At 46.9% G+C, this 20,922-nt stretch overlaps 1 protein-coding gene across 1 annotated transcript; it reads left to right on the top strand.

Annotated features, from left to right (window-relative positions):
• The first annotated feature begins 279 nt into the window (after nucleotides 1–279).
• On the top strand, nucleotides 280–19,024 carry socs7 (suppressor of cytokine signaling 7). Its single transcript, XM_062388254.1, is given in 11 exon segments — nucleotides 280–1,270; nucleotides 1,273–2,161; nucleotides 2,783–2,862; nucleotides 4,062–4,166; nucleotides 5,555–5,683; nucleotides 5,810–5,955; nucleotides 6,313–6,481; nucleotides 9,702–9,830; nucleotides 14,879–15,014; nucleotides 16,710–16,853; nucleotides 17,421–19,024. Coding segments are annotated over 10 exon segments (2,493 nt in total). The 5' UTR covers nucleotides 280–681; the 3' UTR covers nucleotides 16,831–16,853; nucleotides 17,421–19,024.
• Nucleotides 19,025–20,922: the final 1,898 nt, after the last annotated feature.

Raw genomic sequence — 20,922 nt, 5'->3', positions numbered from 1 at the left:
TCGTTAAGATCTGAGACAAACTGGGATTAATGGATATTTAAATACAATTTGATTGATTAATCAATGATTTGTTTTGTCTCTTAATCTCTTTGTAAACTTGTTTTTCCAGATTGTTATTATTAATATTATCATTTTCATATTTTAAATCAGGTTGAGACCCTTTCCACTGACATTTGCTTTCTTACAAATATAACATTCTTGCAGCTGAAGCTGAAGATGTGAACTTTGGATTCGCAAACATAGCAGATGAATAAATCAAGTGTAGAAATAGAAGGGGGATGCATGTGACGGCACTGGTGTGCAGCGGAGGATGGGAACAGAGCCACTGGTTCCTGCTCGGTGTGAGGAGCTGCTGTGGGCTGGAGGAGGAGGAGCGGGTGGGGCCTGGCTCTGGTCACTGACCGGAGACTCTCCTGGATTTGATTCGGCTGTGATCCGACCGCATGTCTGACCCAGGGGTCCGTCTGCTGCCGGGAGCGAGCTGCACTCATCCCCCGTCACATGTGACAGATGGATGCGGGGCCGTCGTCGCGCTGCAGGAGGATGAAAGCGTCGAGCTTCTTCTAGGCTGGTAACGGGAGCCGCCGCTCGGCCCTTTCTTTATTATAGGGACGAGTCATCCGCGGTTCGCGATGTGAAGATCGACCGATAATTCTCATCTCGCGATCCTGACGAATAATTATGAACAACGCGCAGGATATGTCGCCGGATTTCGTGTTGATGCGCCTGGTGTCCGCGGCGGAGGATGACCGCCTGGACGCGGAGAACGGGAACGTGCCGCCGGGAGGAGTGGTGCCGGGGCTGGGGAAGGAGGTCCTGGCTCACAGCGGCGTCAAGGCGGGTTTGGATATAAGCCGAGATCCGACGGCGGGCGTCGAGCATCCCGGGGGCCGCCTGAACAAAGGCCCGTTGAGCGGGGAGGGCACGGCTGCACCTGACAGCGGGCTGCCGGAGAGCAGAGCCCCGCTGTCCGCGCCTCCTCCGCCGCAGAGCCCCATGGAGGCCCAGGGCTTTGACTTCGCTCCCAGCCCCGGCCTCCGGCCTCAGCTGCTGGTCTTCTCCAACATAATGCGGAACGAGGACGGGATTCTAGAATTGGACCGACGGAATCAGCCGAGGGATGCGGTGGGTCTGGAGCCGAGCCCGGGCTCCGGCTGCTCCGGCCCGGCTGTCAACAACAACGGTCCCGGGGACTCGCAGCAGGAGCGGATCTCCGTTTCCGCGGACATGCAGGGAGCCGCGGAGCTGTGCCGCCGGCATCGGCTCATCTCCACCCGCCCGAGTGGCCCTTGTTGTCGGAGAGATCCAACCCTCTCACCGTGATCGAGTCCAAATGGGGCTGCGCCTCCAGGGACCGGGAGGGAGCCGTGTTCGAGCTGGCCCGGCGGTTCGGGGAGCTGGGGGTCGGCGCGGTCCCCAAGATGCTGTTTAAAGCCGGGGAGCTCCCGCAGTGCTCGTGTCAGGGTGCCCACGGGCCGGGGGGAGGGCGAGTGGAACCCGGGGATGACCCCACCGAGACCAGCGATGCTCTGCTGGTGCTGGAGGGGCTGGGGAGCGGGGACGTGGCCGGCCTGGGCATGGAGCAGTGCCCGGAGGACGACACGGACGACGAGACCGGACGCCGCGAGTTTCTACTCAACAGGAAAAGGGAAATAGTTCAGAAGATGTCCGGAGCTTTCTCCATCAGCAGCTTCCAGGCGGAGCTGCGGCGGCAGGTGGAGGTTCTGGCCCCGGCGGCGGCGGCCCAGGTGTGCAGCCTCCACGGGAGCGCGGCCGGCCGCCTGGCGCAGGTCAGCTCCGGGGACTCCGAGGTCGTGGCGCAGGTTTCAGCCATGTCCCCGTCCCCCACCCCGGTCCAGAGCTCCCCCTGGGCCGCGAGTCCGAACCTGAGCCTGGCGTCCACCCCCAGGAGGCGGCCGGAGCGGTGCGCCAGCGCGCCGCGGACCCCCACGGGCCGGGCGGCAGGGGCGGACAAGAGCCTGAAAGTCCCGGGCAAGTCCAAAAAGGGCTCGTTAAAGATCCGCCTGAGCAAACTGTTCCGGACTAAAAGCTGCAGCGGCTCCAACCACCTGCTGGACAAGAGGCCCTCGGTCACATACTCGGTGTCCTCCGCCGGGAGCCTGGTGGACATGGCGAGCTCTGCTGGAGCTGAGCAGGACAGGTGAGGCCCCCCCCCCCCCCCCCCCCCATGACCTGTAGCATGTAGCATGTAGCATGTAACATGACCCTCAGCGCTGTCACAGGCCCGGTGTGTGCTGTGACTCTGACTGAGGCCTGATGTTCTGATTTCTCAAAGGAGCAAACACACACATGTTACATGTATGACGCTCTATAACGTGAGCTGACAGAGCAGCTGGATGTCTGATAATCATCTGTGACTTCGCTCCCACACCAGAACACACAGTCCAGAAGTTGTAAATAAGCTTGAAGATGTAGGTCAGGACGTAAGGTGCGTCCTCCTAAAGGTGAGAGAGACGTGTGAGACGTGAGGGGCCTTTAGAGACGTCCTCTCAGATGTCCAGGAACTCCTGCTTCCTGCTGCAGGGACTTTTCAAACCTCCACCTGGGTGTCCACAGCAGCTCCCTGAAGGAAGGGGTTCAAAACACGCTCAGAAGTAGTGACCACCAGAGCTGATGGCATCGAACCGCCGACACACACTCGTACTCAAAGAGTTAATTTTCTGAGCCTCTGCAGCTACTAACACTTCTTCTCCGCACTCCTCTTCTTCTTCTTCTTCTTCTTCCTCTTCTTCTTCTGACGGTGTTACTGTGCGTCCTGCAGCCACCACCAGCCCAGACTGACCAGGGCCCACAGTGCCTTCTCCCCCGCCTCCCTCTCCGCCTCCCTCTCTGCTTTCACTGGTAAGATCTGTCTCCCTCACTGGGCTTGCTTCCATCTAACTTCACTCACACCAGAGGACAAAACAGGGATTAGCAGGGACTCGGATGTGGACAGACTTCGTGTAGATGTTGTGGATGTAGCCTGTGAACCATCAAACTCAACTTATCATCATTTAAAGGTCCAGTGTGTAGAATGTAGTGACACCTAGTGGTGAAGAGTCATGTTGCAGCTGAGCACTCCTCACCTCAACCTCTGCAGACCTGTGGTAGCTTCAGTTGTCATAAAAACACAAAAGGGTTTTCGTTTGTCCAGTCTGGGCTACTGTAAAAGAAACATGGCTGCCTCCGTAGAGAGGACTCGCTCCTGATGTAAACATAAAGTATTTAAATATGAAGTAATTAAACATAAAGCGCACATTCTACGATAAAGAAAACAACAATTCATACGATTTAGATGAAACACACTAGTGAAAACTTCACAAGGATTATTTTATTTGTAATTTCTGCCAATAGACTCTTTCACCTTTATGGTAACAAAGTTGTCACCAGTCCGACTGTGTAACTGGTGAAGAGGCCAGCCACAGCACCAGAGGCCTGTGGGTATAAAAGGTGAAGAGGTCTGGAACATCACCTCCATCACCTCCATCGGGCTCAGAGACTCGGCTCCTGTCCCACATTACTCTTCAGCTTTTACCAAATTAGCTTTCTTGAGAAATTTAGAGGCTCAACCACCAATTAGACAGAAACATTAAAGCAGCCCTGGCGGTCCCATCGGGGGCGGGCCGAGTTATTTGAAATCCTTCAATCCACACACTCATGTTTTCCCGTCTGTGATGTCCTGGCGCTGCGGGGGTGGAGGTGTCATGTGGTCAAGGCCGGTTCCTCCACCGCCGACCAGACGTTCTGGATTTGACTCGTGCAACATTTGAGTTTGTTTCCCTCGCTGCAGAATCTCACTTTAGTAAACAGTGAATCTGCAGCGTCTCAATTAGTGAGGATGATGGGATGTTCCTTCTCTCTTTTTTTATGGCCGTGATTTAGGCTGATTAGCTGGGTGTAATTTTCCATAAACATCCTGGCTGCTGCAGCTTTAATGGCTCTCTGCAGCAACAGGAGGCAAAGACACAGAAACACAAACCTCTTCTTCTTTTCTCTCACTTCCCTTTTTCACTTTCCCTTCCTTCTGTTTCCCCTCACTGCTTCTTCTCTGCTTCTCTCAGGTGAGACTGTTTCTCTGGTGGACGTGGACATTTCTCGGCGAGGGGCGAACACGCCACACCCTCCCACGCCGCCCCCTCCTCCACGCCGGAGTCTCAGTCTGCTAGGTACCTTTCTCGCCTTTTTCCTGCTTCCCCCTCTCTCCTCCTCTTCTTCATCTGAAGACACACACACCCGGCAGTGTCATGTGTTCGGGGGGGGGGGGGGGGGGGGGGGGGGGGGGGGTGGCAGCAAACAGCTTAAGTTACAGGCTTTAGAGGAACTCTGCTTCTTTCTCTCTTAGTCAAATATTGTGTTCGTCTGTCATTTCTTGAAACTTGGATGCAGAGCAAGTTTTTTTGTAATCTGCTCTAATCTGATTGGAGGTGCTTTGAAAGGTCAGATTCAAACTACAGATTTAATTTGAAATCTGGACGAAAAGATGTCGAGGTGGCCACGGACTCTGAGGAATGAAAACTCAACATTCAACCTCCTCGTTTCAGGGACTCGTTGTTTGACTGAAAGTCTAAAGCTGAATAAAGGGAAGTCCAGATCTCTAATGCAGGCGCCCGGTCCCCAAACAGAAAGGAAAACCACTTGACGTGTTAAAACTCTATTTCTAAGTATCAGGGCTTTGGTCCATCCCCTCCTTTCTGATCTCAGGACCATGCTCTGACCTTTCAGAGAATCTTTTCCTTCGCCACGAGCCGCTGATGTCTGCTGACCCACATCTGCAGCAGCCTTAAGCAGCGGGCTGGATTTCTTTAACAGCTGAAGATGGTGATATTCTGTGTTGTTACTGCTGTGAACACAACCAATGAAAACCCCCCGAACCAATGACGTGTTAGTGTGTCACTCAATGTGGTCAAAGCCCATTGGCTGAAGACGATTTCAGAAAAGACGTCAAGAGTTTGATTCTGTAGTAAAAGTATCTGAGGCAGGAGGAAGCTGCGTTTGTTTTATCAGTGTTTTCATTGGTGGATTAGGGATAGGGCTGCTCTGCTGGGTATTTGGGGCAGCAGGATGGTGTGTGTGTGCGTGTGTTTGTTGGTGTGTGTGTGTGTGTGTGTGTGTCTCAGCCTGATTCCAAATAAAGTGCAGTGTGTGTGTGTTCAGAGTAATGAAGGAACATGTCACCCAGTGCATCAGTTTGGTTCACTGAGGTGTTTTTAATTGTTTTTGACAACAATGAAGTTCAGTGACACACACACTATTACAAACACACACACACACACACACCCACACACACACACACACACACCGTACACACACACAAACACACACACACACACACACACACACACTGAGGATGACGACTGAGGCTTTCTGTCTGATAGTGTTGAGGATGTCTTCCTTCCTTCCTTGTTGTTGTTTATTTTTTCCTGCCTTCCTTCCTTTCTTCCCTCCTTCCTTCCTTACTTCCTTCCCTCCTTCTTCCTTGCATCCTTCCTTCCTTGCATCCTTCCTTCCTGCCGTCCTTCCTCACTCTCTCCTCTCCTTGTTGTCCTTCCTCCAGATGACATAGCCGGGCCTCAGCCTGGGCCTTTCCTAGTTATGGGCGCCTCCCTGCAGTCCCTCCCCCTGCCTCTCCCTCCTCCTCCTCCTCCCTCCCACGCCACCATCCAGCACAGTCTCAGCCTCAATGGTAAGACCCGTGAGGGGGTGGGCGGGTTGGGGGGGTGACCATCTCCTCCTGACTTGATTGTAATTGATGGCGTGTTGATGTTCGAACCTCCTCAGACGGGACTTTTAAATGTTGTTGTTTGTTTAGACGCCTTCCTCCGGGCCCTCCCTCATTCGACCCCATCGCCGGTCGACGCGTTACCCCCGTCCAGACAGGCTCCGCCCCCTATGCTCTGTGCACTGCGGCGCTCTGAGGCCAGCAACTTCACCGCCAGTCTGAGGGAGCTGGAGAAGGTAAGCCCGGCGAAGTGACAGCCAATCACGTCGCTGCAAAACTGTCACAAGGTCCCGTTTCTGAAATGCGAATATCTCTGCAGTAAATTGAGTAAACAAAAAACATACTTTCAATAAATCACCAGTTCTAATAAATAGAGTTTAATCACAATCTGTTGGAACTGGTTGTGAGCTGACGAAGAGGAGGCAGCCGCTTGGATCGGACTGGTTCCTCTGGTGCTGGTCTCTCACTGATCTCTGGTTCCAGTTGGAGTTTTTCTCTCCACCTCTATGATATGGCCAGGTCTCAGTCTTATTGTGTAGATGATGTGTGTTGTGCCTTGGCACTAAGACATGTACTGGTGTCTCCGGCTGCAGTGCGGGTGGTACTGGGGTCCGATGAACTGGGAGGACGCAGAGATGAAGCTGAAGGGGAAACCGGACGGGTCCTTCCTGGTCCGAGACAGTTCAGACCCCCGATACATCCTGAGCCTCAGCTTCAGGTCGCAGGGGGTAACGCACCACACCCGCATGGAGCACTACAGAGGTGAGACACACACACACACACACACACACACACACACACACACAATATGTCATGTGACGGAGGTGAATGGAAGAAGCTTTTCAGTTAATATGTTTAAAATCCTCCAGATCCTCTCAAGTTAACCATATTTAAACTCGTCCATATCATATCATACTTACTACACGTCCAAATATGCTCCTTCTTAATGGAACCACTTCAAACATATAAAGATCCTTCTTCTCTGATCGGTACCAAGCAGCTCACTGACCATGAGACTCTGAGACACAGACTGTTGTGACTCCAGCTCTTCTCACCTTCTACTACACAGGGTCCACACTGTGACCCAGGACACGAGGAGACAGTTAGAGAAACACAAATCACTGAGTTTAGTCCGAGAGGCTGAAAAACCTTCCTTCACATTTTAACTTGACCAGAAAGATGTGACAAGAAAGAAGAGGCAGGAGACACGTGTGTTTGACCACAGTGTTCACACACACACAGTTTGTTATCAATTAGGAATGAACATGTAAATATCTCTCTCAGTAAATACATTGGGGTTAACAGCATCTACGGATGTTTTATTTATGGATCAATGTGCTGGAGGAAGAGATTCATTTTCCTGTCTGGAGACACATGGAGCTTTTCAATGAGGGAGTTTGTTTTTCAGCCCCAGTTCAACACAGCTCTCCCAGTTTACCAGATCTTTTTACCGTTGTTTATGCTCCTGTGCTTTTATTGTGGAAGTTCTGCACGCGGCCCTGAGTTACACCACGGAATCGAACATGCGGCGTAGTCGTATGTGCAAATGTTGACATTACTGCACAAGCACTTCTTGTGCCTACTGTGAAATATAATCCTGGTAGCACCCGTGCCCCCCCCGGCAAGATGCAAACCTAGCACAGAAAAGCCTGAACCTGAGGTTTGAACCCTCTTGCTGTGAGGCAGCGGTGTGAACCACTGTACCACCGTGGACTCAGCTATTTACCCAAACCATCACATCGACCTGAACTTTATCTGTACTGTAAAGTGACCTGAACAGCTTTCTACACACACACACACATACACACACACACACACACACATCCTGTACCGACACACAGCACATGTTGAGCTTCTTTACATTCAGCTCGCTCACAGCAGCAGATTAACTGTGTTTGACGAACAGAAGCAGTTTTCAGTCAAATACTCGACTAAAGATTTGTTCTGATAATCGATGGACGAGTCACTGATGGTTTCTCTGGTTCCATCGTCACTCAGATAAACAGGGACATGAGTGAGTTATGAGATCAGAGGCTTCCAGAGTAAGACATCACATGTCACATGACTTATCAATAATAATATTAAATATAATACATGTTTTTCATATAGAGCCCCTGTTCCATCAGGGTGTCATCGTTTTCAAAGCAAATGCCTTCACAATAAGGGCGGGGCGATTTCCTCTGTCAATACTACACCTGTCATTCTATTGGTTGGGCAATTTCCACAGACAACAATCCCTCGAGCACAGAAGCAGCATGAGTTCAGGGAACACGAGTGCAAGCGATGAAGTATCAGAGCTCGAGTACAAGCAGGGCCGGTTGAGGGCGAGTGGTATTTGAGTGAAAGCTTTTAGAAAATCTGCAAGTTCTGCTCTCAAACTGAAACTGATTCAAATAAATGGATTTTTAATTTATAAACACTGAAGGAAAAACAGCAGTTTGTCCTCATCAGCTGTTTGTCATTTATGCTTAAAAACTTTTCAATGATTGATGGGAACTGAGGATCAACTTCTCTGTTGATCAGGAAACGCTCCTGGTTCATTTAATCTATAATCCACAGAGATCTAATCTACAGAGGTGAAGACATTCAGATTGTTTTGTTGTTTATAATACGACTTTCAAGAGTTTGAGGACAGAATCCCTAAAGTCCTCAGAGTTCAAAATCGACTTCTCTCCGAAGTAAAACTCTAATTTTAGTCAAGAATATTTCATGTTTCTGTGAGAACAACTTTTAATAAGTCACATTCATCACTTTTGATTCGGGATCTTCTTCACAAAACACAGTGGAAACAATCAGAGCGTAAGAAAAGGACGACAAGAGAACAGCATGAGACAAATTGAACAAAACAAAGAGACAATAAACACAAACACGACCTCAGAGCGATTCAATAAGGTCACACTCCAGAGCTGGAGCATGAATAACACTCACAACGCCATGTGTGTGACAAACCAACAAGGTGATTCATACACACACACACACACACACACCAGGACCTACAGAAACGGGGCTCTACATTAATGAGTCATCATCATAAAGCTATAGAGTCATGCCTGGAAACACATTCATTATTCAGAAGCTCTGCCTCGACTGACACAACATATTCACATCAACACGATCCTGTGTGCATGAACGGATCGGGGCTCGACTGGATCCAGTGCAGGGGAGATAAACAAGCTCTGAGAGAGTCGACACACACTCACACACACAGACACGCACATACACAGTTTGTAGACACGTTAGCACCTTGATCAGTCCTGCAGATGATCACTTCTCTGTGTTACTTGACTGTTATTTGAGATCAAGCTCTGCTTCACTAACAGACCTGACATATGGGCGAGGCCCCCGAAGGCAGCCCCCCCCGCAACAACCAACAAAACAACAAACCAACAAAACAACAAAACAACAAACAAACCCACAAACAACTCAACAAATTCACCGACCAACCAACAATGAGACTATCCCACAATCAACAAACCAAAAAAACTGACAAGGGTGAAAATGAAAACTAAGATATTAACTAAGGAAATATATCTACTATCTAATATTTTAATATTTCAGGGATTATTTAAATTTAGTTGTTGATGAATTGTGATCAATATATTGAACTGGGCGTGATATTTCACAGTTCATCATCCACAGCTGTCTTCATCTCCTGGGATGGGAAGAAGAAATGTCGACTTTATCAATGACATCGATTTTATAGACACTTGATTGGCTTCCAGACAAACACTTTCCAGGAAGTTGAGGACATTTAGTTTTTAATAACAAACAAATTTTATTTTTTGCACAGCTCGTCCTCTTAAATCCGTCCAGCCACTGCTCTCACCCTCTAAGGGAACATGCCCACCTGACTCTGAACGTCCTCCCCCAACACATAGAAAACTGAAATAATGCCCATGTTTCATAATTAATGTGGGGATGATTTATATATGTTGAAATGTGACGTACGACACATAAAGAAAAAACCTTCCTCTCTCTCCAGGGACATTCAGCTTGTGGTGTCACCCCAAGTTTGAGGACCGCTGCCACTCGGTGGTGGAGTTCATCGAGCGAGCCATCATGCACTCCAAGAACGGAAAGTTCCTGTACTTCCTGCGCTCCAGAGTCCCAGGTAAAATATAGATCATATCTCCTCGTGCATCAAACATGGATGTGAGCTGCCACTTAGTGGGAAGCGCCTGAGAGACAGAGGGGGGGGGGGGGACATATCTGATTGTGTGTCTGTGCTCAGCCACTGCATCTTTTATGATTGTGAGAATGCAGCGAGTGTTTTACAGTAAGTTGGACGGGTTTAGGATTTGAATGCATCTGTTCATCTCATCTGGTGGAAGCTGAGTGGGACCTGCCTCTAGAGAAGGAGGAGGTTCCACTGATACACGCTCGACCAATCAGGAGTCAGTCTCAGCTCTCAATCATGACGTCTCAGCCTGTTCATATCATCAATAACTAATTTTTATTTTATTTTTTATTTGCCTTTATTTAACCAGGTCGGTCCCGTTGAGATACAATGACCTCTTTTGCAAGGGAAGCCTGGCCAAGACAGCAGCATACAAAATGTCAAACAGTCACAAGACACACACAAATCACATAACACAGATCAAACAAGATAAGTTCCCTGTTCCCTTAAGATAAGGCAACAGGACTAAAGCTCCGGATTCCCACCAAAACAAGAACAAGTGTGGTATGAAGCCGCTCCAATTTCTCTCACACGAGTCTTCAAAGTGTCAAGGTTTATGAGCTCCTTTAGCTTTAGGGTTTTTTGCAGTACATTCCAAGCAGCAGGTGCAGCGAACTTAAAACAGTGCTTACCAAATTCAGTGTGTACTTTGGGCATAATTAATAAATAAAGCTCATTTGAACGTAAGCAGTAATTGCTCTGGGATTTAAAGATGTACTTACATAAGTAGTGGGGGAGCAGACCCAAGATAGCTTTATAAATAAAAATATGCCAATGGATAAGGCGGCGTGCTGCCAGAGATGGCCACTCAACTCGAGCATATAAGATGCAGCGGTGAGTGAGGGCTTTACAACCAGTGACAAACCTTAAGGCACCATGATATACAGTGTCTAGAGAACGCAGACAGTTTGCTGGGGCATTCATATATAAGAGATCACTGTAATCAAGTACAGGGAGGAAAGTGGTAGCAATCAACTTTTTTTTCTGGTAAAAAAAGAAAAACAAGATTTGTGACGGAAGAAGAATCCCAGTTTCACTCTTAATATTTTTACCAGATTTTCTACATGTGGTTTAAAAGAAAGTCGATCATCAATTAAAATGCCGAGATACTTGTAACAGTTCACAAGTTCAATTTCATACCCTTGCAATGACAAAATGCTGGGTGGAGACACAGGCACTTTTCTGCCATTGGAAAATATCATCAGTTTGGTTTTGGCGGCATTCAAGACAAGTCTTAGTTCAATGAGCTGATTTTCCACAAGGTTAAAAGCAATTTGTAAGTTGCCAAGGGCTTCGGCAAGAGTGGTGCCACAACAGTATATAACTGTGTCATCAGCATAAAAAATGAAATTTGGCATTTGGGACGTTACTGCCCAATGTATTTACATAAATAACAAACAGAATCGGGCCAAGAACTGAGCCCTGTGGCACACCAGTAGAGACATTTAGCAGTGTGGATGAGCTGCCACACTGCTAATTATTAAACCAGCCAACAGCCTGCTCAGATAAACCTATATCAAGCAGGCGTTGCTTCAGAATGGAATGATCCACTGTGTCAAAGGCCTTAGAAAGGTCAACAAAGAGAGCTGTGCACACTTTCTTTTGATCCAGCCAGTCTATTATATCATTAGTGAGTTTGAGTGAGGCTGTAGTTGTGCTGTGTTGTTTCCTAAAGCCGGATTGGTATGGGGAGAGAATGTTGTTAGTATGGAGAAAATCTTTCAACTGATTGTTTACTAGACCTTCAAGGACCTTTGACAGGATGGACAACTTGGAGATGGGTCGATAATTATTCAAGCAAGTAGGGTCCCCTCCTTTCAAAAGGGGAAGGACGTAAGCGACTTTCCAAATTTCAGGAATACAATTTGTGGTGATAGTGAGGTTAAAAAGATATTGGAGCGGTTTGGCAATAAAATCAGCTGCTAACTTTAAGAAATATGGTTCCAAGTGATCTGGACCTGCAGATTTACTGATATCAAGAGAGCAAAGAGCTCTATGGACCTCTTCCACTGAAAACAACCTAAAAACAAAGGAAGGTTGACCAGCAGGGATAAGGCCTTGAGACATGTTTCCAACATCTGGGGCAGAAGACGCAATATTAAGGGCAGGCATAGCAATCGTGGAAGAAGACCGAGAGAATAAGGAGCCAGAGTCAGAAAAATGAGTATTAAAACAATCAAGTATAGTTGCCCTGTCAGTTACAGTGGTAGCATCATTAACAATACAGGGTGGGAGTTCGCTATGATTTTCAGTGGCTGAGATAGATTTGATCACTTTCCAAAATTTTTTAGGGTCGTTTAAATTTTTCGTTATTGCAGAGAGATAAAAGCTACATTTTGCTTTTTTAATAAGAAAGGTAAAACTATTTCTGAGTTGCCTAAATATAAGTTTATCTGCCTCAGACTGTGTCTTTCTGGCCTTAGCCCATGCAAGATTTCTATTATGCAGTAGATCGGCTAAATCGGGCGTGAACCAGGGATTATCCCTCCCCTTAACCTTATATTTTCTGAAGGGAGCATGCTTATCAAGCAGGGAAGATAAACCTTCAGAGAAAAATTGCCATGCAGTCTCTACATCATTAATTAATTCAATACGATCCCAGTTAAGATCATATAAATCACGGAAGAACGCCTGTTCAACAAAGGCCCTCATATTACGTTTTATCAGAATACGAGGTTTGGATTTTGGAACTTTGGCATTTCTGACTGCAGCAATCACACAGTGGTCACTAATATCATTTGCAAAAACACCTGACATCGAATACTTGTGTGGTACATTAGTCAAGACCAAGTCAATTAAAGATGATTTATCTGGACACTTCAAATTTGGGTGTGTGGGGCTTTCAATGAGCTGCGTAAGATTCAATGAAACACAGGAATCTTTGAAGGCATCAGAGTTAGAATTTAGCCAATCCCAATTTAGATCACCAGTTAATATTATTTCATTATAGGTCAGTTCAGCTAATAGCTGATTCAGAGAAGTTAGCGCTTCAGCAGTAGCTGATGGGGGTCTATAGCAGCCCACAACAGTGATGGAAAACCCATTTGAAATATCAAGTTTTATGGCTAAGAATTCAAACTGTTTACTGATTGATTTGGACTGCAGGACATTTACATTAAATTTTGATTTACAATAAATTGCAACCCCGCCCCCTTTCCTAGGACGGTCAGCCCTAAATACATTATACCCTTTGATGGCGATTGCTTTGTCAGAATAAGATTTACTGAGCCACGTTTCCGACAGAACAATGACATCTGCATCAGTTGATTTTGCCCAGATATGCAGCATATCAATCTTTGATGGCAGACTACGAATATTCAGATGTATTAAACCTAGCCCGGTCCTATCCTTAAATTCAGCAGGTGTGTTACAAATAGCAATGCCAGGACCAGGATTTGGCTGGATACCAGAAATCAAGAGTAAAAGTAGCAACAGAAATCTTTTCCTACTAATTTCAGGGTTGCTAGGTGTTTCTGTTTTGGAGTGTAATCTAGCATGCAACATGACAAGAGATTTATCAGACTGTAAAAAGTTTGATTCCAGGACAGAGGTGCAAACAAGACATAACCATTGTGCAAAGACAAAAGGATCCAAATAAGAATGGGTCAGCACTTGTTCACTTCGTTCACTGAGCAAGTTATTGGTTTCAGGGTTTGGAATGATTGGAGGAGAGAGCACAATACCTGATGTGCACTCCCCATGGTAGCAGGTTAACCCAGAATCCGAGAGAATCACAGTGGCGATGAGGACCATGAAAAGAGAACACATAGTACCAGCACAGAGTTCAGTCCCAAAGAGAAAACTAGGGGCAAGAAACGGTGTATCCGAGCAGGATAATGAAGCGAGCCTCAGGCTGCAGGGCAGGGTAGATGGAACAGGCCTCAGGCTGCAGGGCAGGGTAGATGGAACAGGCCTCAGGCTGCAGGGCAGGGTGGATGAACAGGCATCAGGCTGCAGGGCAGGGTGGATGGAACAGGCCTCAGGCTGCAGAGCAGGGTAGATGGAACAGGCCTCAGGCTGCAGGGCAGGGTAGATGGAACAGGCCTCAGGCTGCAGAGCAGGGTGGATGAACAGGCATCAGGCTGCGGTGCAGGGTGGATGAACAGGCATCAGGCTGCGGTGCAGGGTGGATGAACAGGCATCAGGCTGCGGTGCAGGGTGGATGAACAGGCATCAGGCTGCAGGGCAGGGTAGATGGAACAGGCCTCAGGCTGCAGGGCAGGGTAGATGGAACAGGCCTCAGGCTGCAGGGCAGGGTGGATGAACAGGCATCAGGCTGCAGAGCAGGGTGGATGGAACAGGCCTCAGGCTGCAGAGCAGGGTAGATGGAACAGGCCTCAGGCTGCAGGGCAGGGTGGATGAACAGGCATCAGGCTGCGGTGCAGGGTGGATGAACAGGCATCAGGCTGCAGGGCAGGGTGGATGCAACAGGCCTCAGGCTGCAGGGCAGGGTGGATGCAACAGGCCTCAGGCTGCAGAGCAGGGTATTAAAACCATTAAAACATGAACAAACTCCACCTACAGCTGCTGGAGATGTTCTAATCACATCTTTCCTCCTGATACAGATTCTGATTCCATTAAGAACTAACAACTTTGTGTATCTGACGTCATTTAGCAGATGTACACAACTTACCCTGCGTGACATGGCTCAAGTTAAACCCTTTTGAAAAGCAAATACAGACAGAGAGCAATAACATAGAACTCCTTTAATCATTTCACTTGAATTATATAAATGTGAATAAATCTAAGAATACACAACAATGACTTCCTTTGAATGTCAGTGAGAGTTCAGCCAATCAAAACGTTTTAAAAAGAAGGAAACATTGACATTGACAGGAAATCAAAGGAAAACAGGGAAGCAGATTATTGTTGAACAGGTGATAATGTGTGTGTCTGTGTGTGTTTTTGTGTGTGTGTGTGTGTGTGTGTGTCTGTGTGTGTATGTGTGTGCATGTGTGTGTGTGTGTGTGTGTGTGTTTCAGGGCTTCCTCCCACTCCAGTTCAGCTGCTCTATCCCGTATCTCGCTTCAGCAACGTGAAGTCACTACAGCACCTCTGTCGCTTCTGCATCCGGCAGATCGTTCGCATCGACCACATCCAGGAGCTTCCACTGCCCAGGTACTGGTCTGGAGACCTTCACATGCTCCTCTAGAGACCTTCACATGCTCCTCTAGAGACCTTCACATGCTCCTCTAGAGACCTTCACATGCTCCTCTAGAGACCTTCACATGCTCCTCTAGAGACCTTCACATGCTCATCTAGAGACCTTCACATACTCATCTAGAGACCTTCACATGCTCCTCTAGATCCTTCACATGCTCCTCTAGAGACCTTCAGATACTCATCTAGAGACCTTCAGATACTCATCTAGAGACCTTCACATGCTCCTCTAGAGACCTTCACATGCTCCTCTAGAGACCTTCAGATACTCATCTAGAGACCTTCAGATACTCATCTAGAGACCTTCAGATACTCATCTAGAGACCTTCACATGCTCCTCTAGAGACCTTCACATGCTCATCTAGAGACCTTCACATGCTCCTCTAGAGACCTTCAGATACTCATCTAGAGACCTTCACATACTCATCTAGAGACCTTCAGATACTCATCTAGAGACCTTCACATGCTCCTCTAGAGACCTTCAGATACTCATCTAGAGACCTTCAGATACTCATCTAGAGACCTTCACATACTCATCTAGAGACCTTCACATACTCATCTAGAGACCTTCACATGCTCCTCTAGAGACCTTCAGATACTCATCTAGAGACCTTCAGATACTCATCTAGAGACCTTCAGATACTCATCTAGAGACCTTCACATACTCATCTAGAAACCTTCAGATACTCATCTAGAGACCTTCAGATACTCATCTAGAGACCTTCACATGCTCCTCTAGAGACCTTCAGATACTCATCTAGAGACCTTCACATACTCATCTAGAGACCTTCACATGCTCCTCTAGAGACCTTCAGATACTCATCTAGAGACCTTCAGATACTCATCTAGAGACCTTCACATGCTCCTCTAGAGACCTTCAGATACTCATCTAGAGACCTTCAGATACTCATCTAGAGACCTTCAGATACTCATCTAGAGACCTTCACATGCTCCTCTAGAGACCTTCAGATACTCATCTAGAGACCTTCAGATACTCATCTAGAGACCTTCAGATACTCATCTAGAGACCTTCACATGCTCCTCTAGAGACCTTCACATGCTCCTCTAGAGACCTTCAGATACTCATCTAGAGACCTTCAGATACTCATCTAGAGACCTTCAGATACTCATCTAGAGACCTTCAGATACTCATCTAGAGACCTTCAGATACTCATCTAGAGACCTTCACATGCTCCTCTAGAGACCTTCAGATACTCATCTAGAGACCTTCACATACTCATCTAGAGACCTTCAGATACTCATCTAGAGACCTTCACATGCTCCTCTAGAGACCTTCACATGCTCCTCTAGAGACCTTCAGATACTCATCTAGAGACCTTCAGATACTCATCTAGAGACCTTCACATACTCATCTAGAGACCTTCACATGCTCATCTAGAGACCTTCACATGCTCATCTAGAGACCTTCACATGCTCATCTAGAGACCTTCAGATACTCATCTAGAGACCTTCACATACTCATCTAGAGACCTTCACATGCTCATCTAGAGAACTTCCTGATGTTTGTGTGGTACCACGAAATGATCTGTATAAAAAACACCAAACCGACCTGTCCCTGAAATCCGATCTTTAGGAGCGACTCTACCTGCTGTGATGGAACAAACTGATGTTCTTGTCTTCCTCTCTGTCCAGACCTCTCATCTCCTACTTGAGTAAGTTTTATTACTACGACCCGGAGGAGGAGATGTACGTGTCGATCAAGAGCATCCAGAGGGTGGTGGGAGCCGCGCAGGAGGCGGAGTCACAGACGTAGCATTGGAGATCTTCTCAGCTCAAGTGAGTCGGTTTCATTTCAGCTGCTCTGATTCGACTTGATTGATTCATTATAACAAAGGTTTCTTCTGAATTCAACTCAAATGGTTTTAAGAGAAAAGGACAGCGATGAAAGATGACTTTGACTGGAATGGGTCCAGTACTTACTGGTTTATGAGAAGAGAAACCTGCAGATCTGTTAACATTCCTGTCCTGAGCTGATTAGCATGTGGCTAGGCGGTGGACTAGTGGCCGAAACTTATGGACATCAGACCGGAAGGTCTCTGGTTCGACTCCTCACAGGGACAATAAAAACAACTGGATGGACAAACCCTGGATCTGTTCGAAAGTCCAAAGAGCCCTCTCCCTACCCCCACTGTCTAAGTGCCCCTGAGCAAGGCACCTTACTCCCCCAACACCTGCTCCCCGGGCGCCGTGCATGGCTGCCCACAGCTCTGTGTGTCCTGCTGTGTTCACCAGATGAGTCAAAAGCAGAGGACAGATTTCCCTCATCTGCATGTAGTGTGACTGTGCATGTGTTTGGAATCAATGAATCTTATCTTATCTAACTGTCCTCCTGTGTCTGTCCAGGTTTCTGTGTGGAGGACTGATCTGAACTGGTCTTCCAGCATCAGCCGATCCCAGTCCCTGAAAATCTCTGTGTCCGGTTGGACGGGGACAGAACCGCCTCTCTGTTGATTTGGACTAATGAAAGGAGGGACAGTGTTTCCAGACTGAGGTTGTGCCGCTGCCGGGGACTCGTCCTCTGAGGGACGGCAGAGACGCTCTCGCCTGCGGACACGTCGCTGGAAACGAAAAGGAAATTTTGAACTTGATTTGCAAATTTCCCCGAAACCTGCTGAACTGGACTGAAAACACAAATGCACTGGTCAGTTTTTACAACTGTTGTTTGCTGCCGTTTTCTCGTTTTTCCTTCCATTCTGTCAAGATGAGTGATTCTGGATGAAGTGTCGCCTGCAGGAGGGATTCACACACACGAGGCAGGGCCGCGCTCGACCACCGCCCCGCTCGACCACCGCGCTCGACCACTGCCGAGCACGGGGCATAGAGATGGAGCCGGAGAGAAATGAGTCAAAATCAAGTTTCCATTGTTAGCAAAAATACTACGACTAGCAAAATGACATGATGGATTAAATTAAATCAGAAGTTTATTCTGCTTGTGACACCAGCTGACCCTGACAGATGTGATGAACTCTTCAGAACTCCTCAACCTGAAGGTCATTAGTTTCTTTATCGGCTGATCACACTGAGGTTCTGTTGAGTTTCACTCGGCTCTGATCCTCCTGCTGGTGGTGTTTCTCAGAAGCTCCAGACGCTGCTGTCAGGAACGTTTCTACACCAATCAAATAAAATACGCCAAATTAAAAAATCATTATTAATTCAAGTCCACTTCACCCGTGTCTCATAAACACTGAGGCTCCGTCCACACTTAGAAACACATCCACCCTGCTACAGATTCCTCCGGCGTCCACACTGCTCCGGAGTTCTAGAGCCGGTTTTAGTTTGAAAACTCGATGTGAACAGATGAAATGCTCGTTCACTCCCAGGTGAAGTGACTCAGGTTCTATGGGCGTGAGTCTGAGCTGAGTGGGTTCTACCTTCAGAACCTTCAGTGTTACTGGAGAACCCTTCAGTGTGCTGGAAGCGTTAACACGTCTAACAGCACCTCCAATCCTTATTCTTTTAAATAATTCGTTTTGTTTATAATAATAATTATAGATGGAGGTATTTAACCTGACACCACCAGAGGGAGACGTTTGATATCTGAGGAATTCTTTCTAAACAGTCAACAGGAAACACTAAAATTCACTTTATATATAAAACTATGTTTTAAACAGAGCTACAGTGGCTCAGAGCAGATTTATCTTTTACAGCGTCACAGCTCATTGGGACCGAAGCAGGAGGATGAAGGAGTTTTGTAAATAAACATCAGATCTATGATGAGACATTGGTTTGAATTTGGAGTCGATGCATCGGGAGGTTGATGCCTGGTTTCTGATGCCCTGCCTCATGACGTGTGTCTGTCCGCTCGCCGCTCTGCACCTCTTCTCTCTGTGGAGAGGCCCAGGTGTGTTCTGTTCACTCTGTTTCTCAGTTCCCTGAAGCTGCAGCGACCCGCTCAGCGTTTTCAGTAAAAAAGAAAGAGAAGAAAAAGACAAATAAACGTTGGTATGTGTCGTAATTTTTACTTTTGAATGTGTTTATGGTGATATTGATTTTTTGAAATGATGAGTTGAGTGGAAGTTTTTTCTTCTGAACATTTAAAGGTTAAAAATATGAAACACTAGAGGGTCACTCAATGGATTTCATATCATGAAACCACATTTCAATTCACTAAAGATCCAGATTTTTATTTAGATCTGCACCAAATCCCACACTCAGAAATATTATTTTATAATATGCTGTATTCTTCCAAGATCAATGAATAATTCTCTGAGAAATCAAGGAAAAACATCTTGGATCCGCCCCCTCAGCCGAACCCCCCATAAAAGACAAATTAAACAAATTGAGCATTTCAGAAATATATTCCCTCAAAGCTGAAAAAAGTTTTATGTTTAAAAACTGAAAGGTTTTACACAAAAGCAAGTCAACAGATTTCCAGGAAACCTGATGAAAGGATGTGATCTGCATCAGGGAAGTTGGACCTTATTTTAAAAACGTTTGGGCTTTGAACAGATGTTACAGCAGATGTTCATGTTAGGGACATTTTTCAGTAATACAGAAACTTTCCATGGTTCCTGGTCATGGTTCAGGAGACTTTTAACTTTATTGATTCATGTTCTATTTCTAAAATCCAGGCTGTTGTCCTGCTTCCTCAGCTCCACCACAGATGTTTGCTTGTTCGCAGGATCACACAATAACTACTCATGAATTTATTCTTTATTTTCTATAACATCATTCCATAGGTTATCATCTTCCTGGATTTCTCAGAGAAGAATTCATGGATCTTGATTTAAGAAATCTGACATATTATATTTGGTGCCTGTTGGACCTCGGTGCAGATCCGAGCTCCACTGAATCACTTTCCAGACAAATTTGAAGCAGATGAATCGATCAACTGAGTTTCAGCTGCAAGTAAGTTCGGTGATAATTATCCAAACAACAGCACAAGCCATTGAGCGGCCACCATGGACATGAATGTGAGAGATAAATGCAGCTGTGATATTCATATCTGTGAGTTAACAGCGTAAAGATGCGTAATAGTTTTCCTCCTTTTTTAAAATCAGCTATTTCCTTTGACATGTTTAAGGCTGAGAACTCTGCAGCCGACGCCCTGGCTCGCTCCAGGAGCCTGTTAAGTGAAGAAGTGAGATATCCCAGTTAAATTATGCAGCTCCTTCTCTGTGAGGCTCACCGCTGAGGAGCCAGGGGAGGAGGTGAGAGACGGGATCTGCCTCCTCCTCCTCCTCAGCACCGCAGCACACTCGAGGTGAGGAGGGAGGAAAGGCTCCGGCTAAGAGCAGGACTCTGGTTTCCTGAGCACTTCAAAGCGCTCGCCGGCTGCAGGACGCAGCGGGAGCAGCAGGGACGTGAATAAGGTCAAGTGCCCTCTTTGGGAAGAAGCCTGTATGAAAAGGGCCACATGCATTGTGGATGTGAAAGGTCCAGTGAGAAAGAGCCTGAAGTGCTGGGGGCCAACTGGGAGGATTGTTGACGCCAGATGGCACTGACGCTCACGACTGGAACTGAGGCCCTGACAGAGCTGGCATCATGGCAGACCTTGTTTGTTTGTTGTTTGTTTTGTGAATTAAGACTTATCTAGAAAAAAAAAGTCTCCAGTGTTCAGAATCTGGTCCGAGTCCGAGTTACAATAATCTTCACGACAGAGAACAACCACCTTGTTCCAGGAGGATGTGCCTCATCATCATTTCAGTGGCTTATGAACAACAGTCGAAGATTAAAATAATCACAATTAAATTGCTTGTGCACACACACACACACACACACACACAGACAAACACACTATCCTTATTTGGACTGTGCATTGACTTCCATTCATTGTGGCCAGCCTAACCCAAACTAATCCCTAAACTTAACCTGACCACAACTCGTATCTGATCTCTGACCTTAA

The sequence above is a fragment of the Platichthys flesus genome, chromosome 5 (assembly GCF_949316205.1).
Source record: "Platichthys flesus chromosome 5, fPlaFle2.1, whole genome shotgun sequence".
In the NCBI taxonomy this organism is placed as follows: Eukaryota; Metazoa; Chordata; class Actinopteri; order Pleuronectiformes; family Pleuronectidae; genus Platichthys; species Platichthys flesus.
This window is presented reverse-complemented; position numbering and strand designations above follow the sequence as displayed.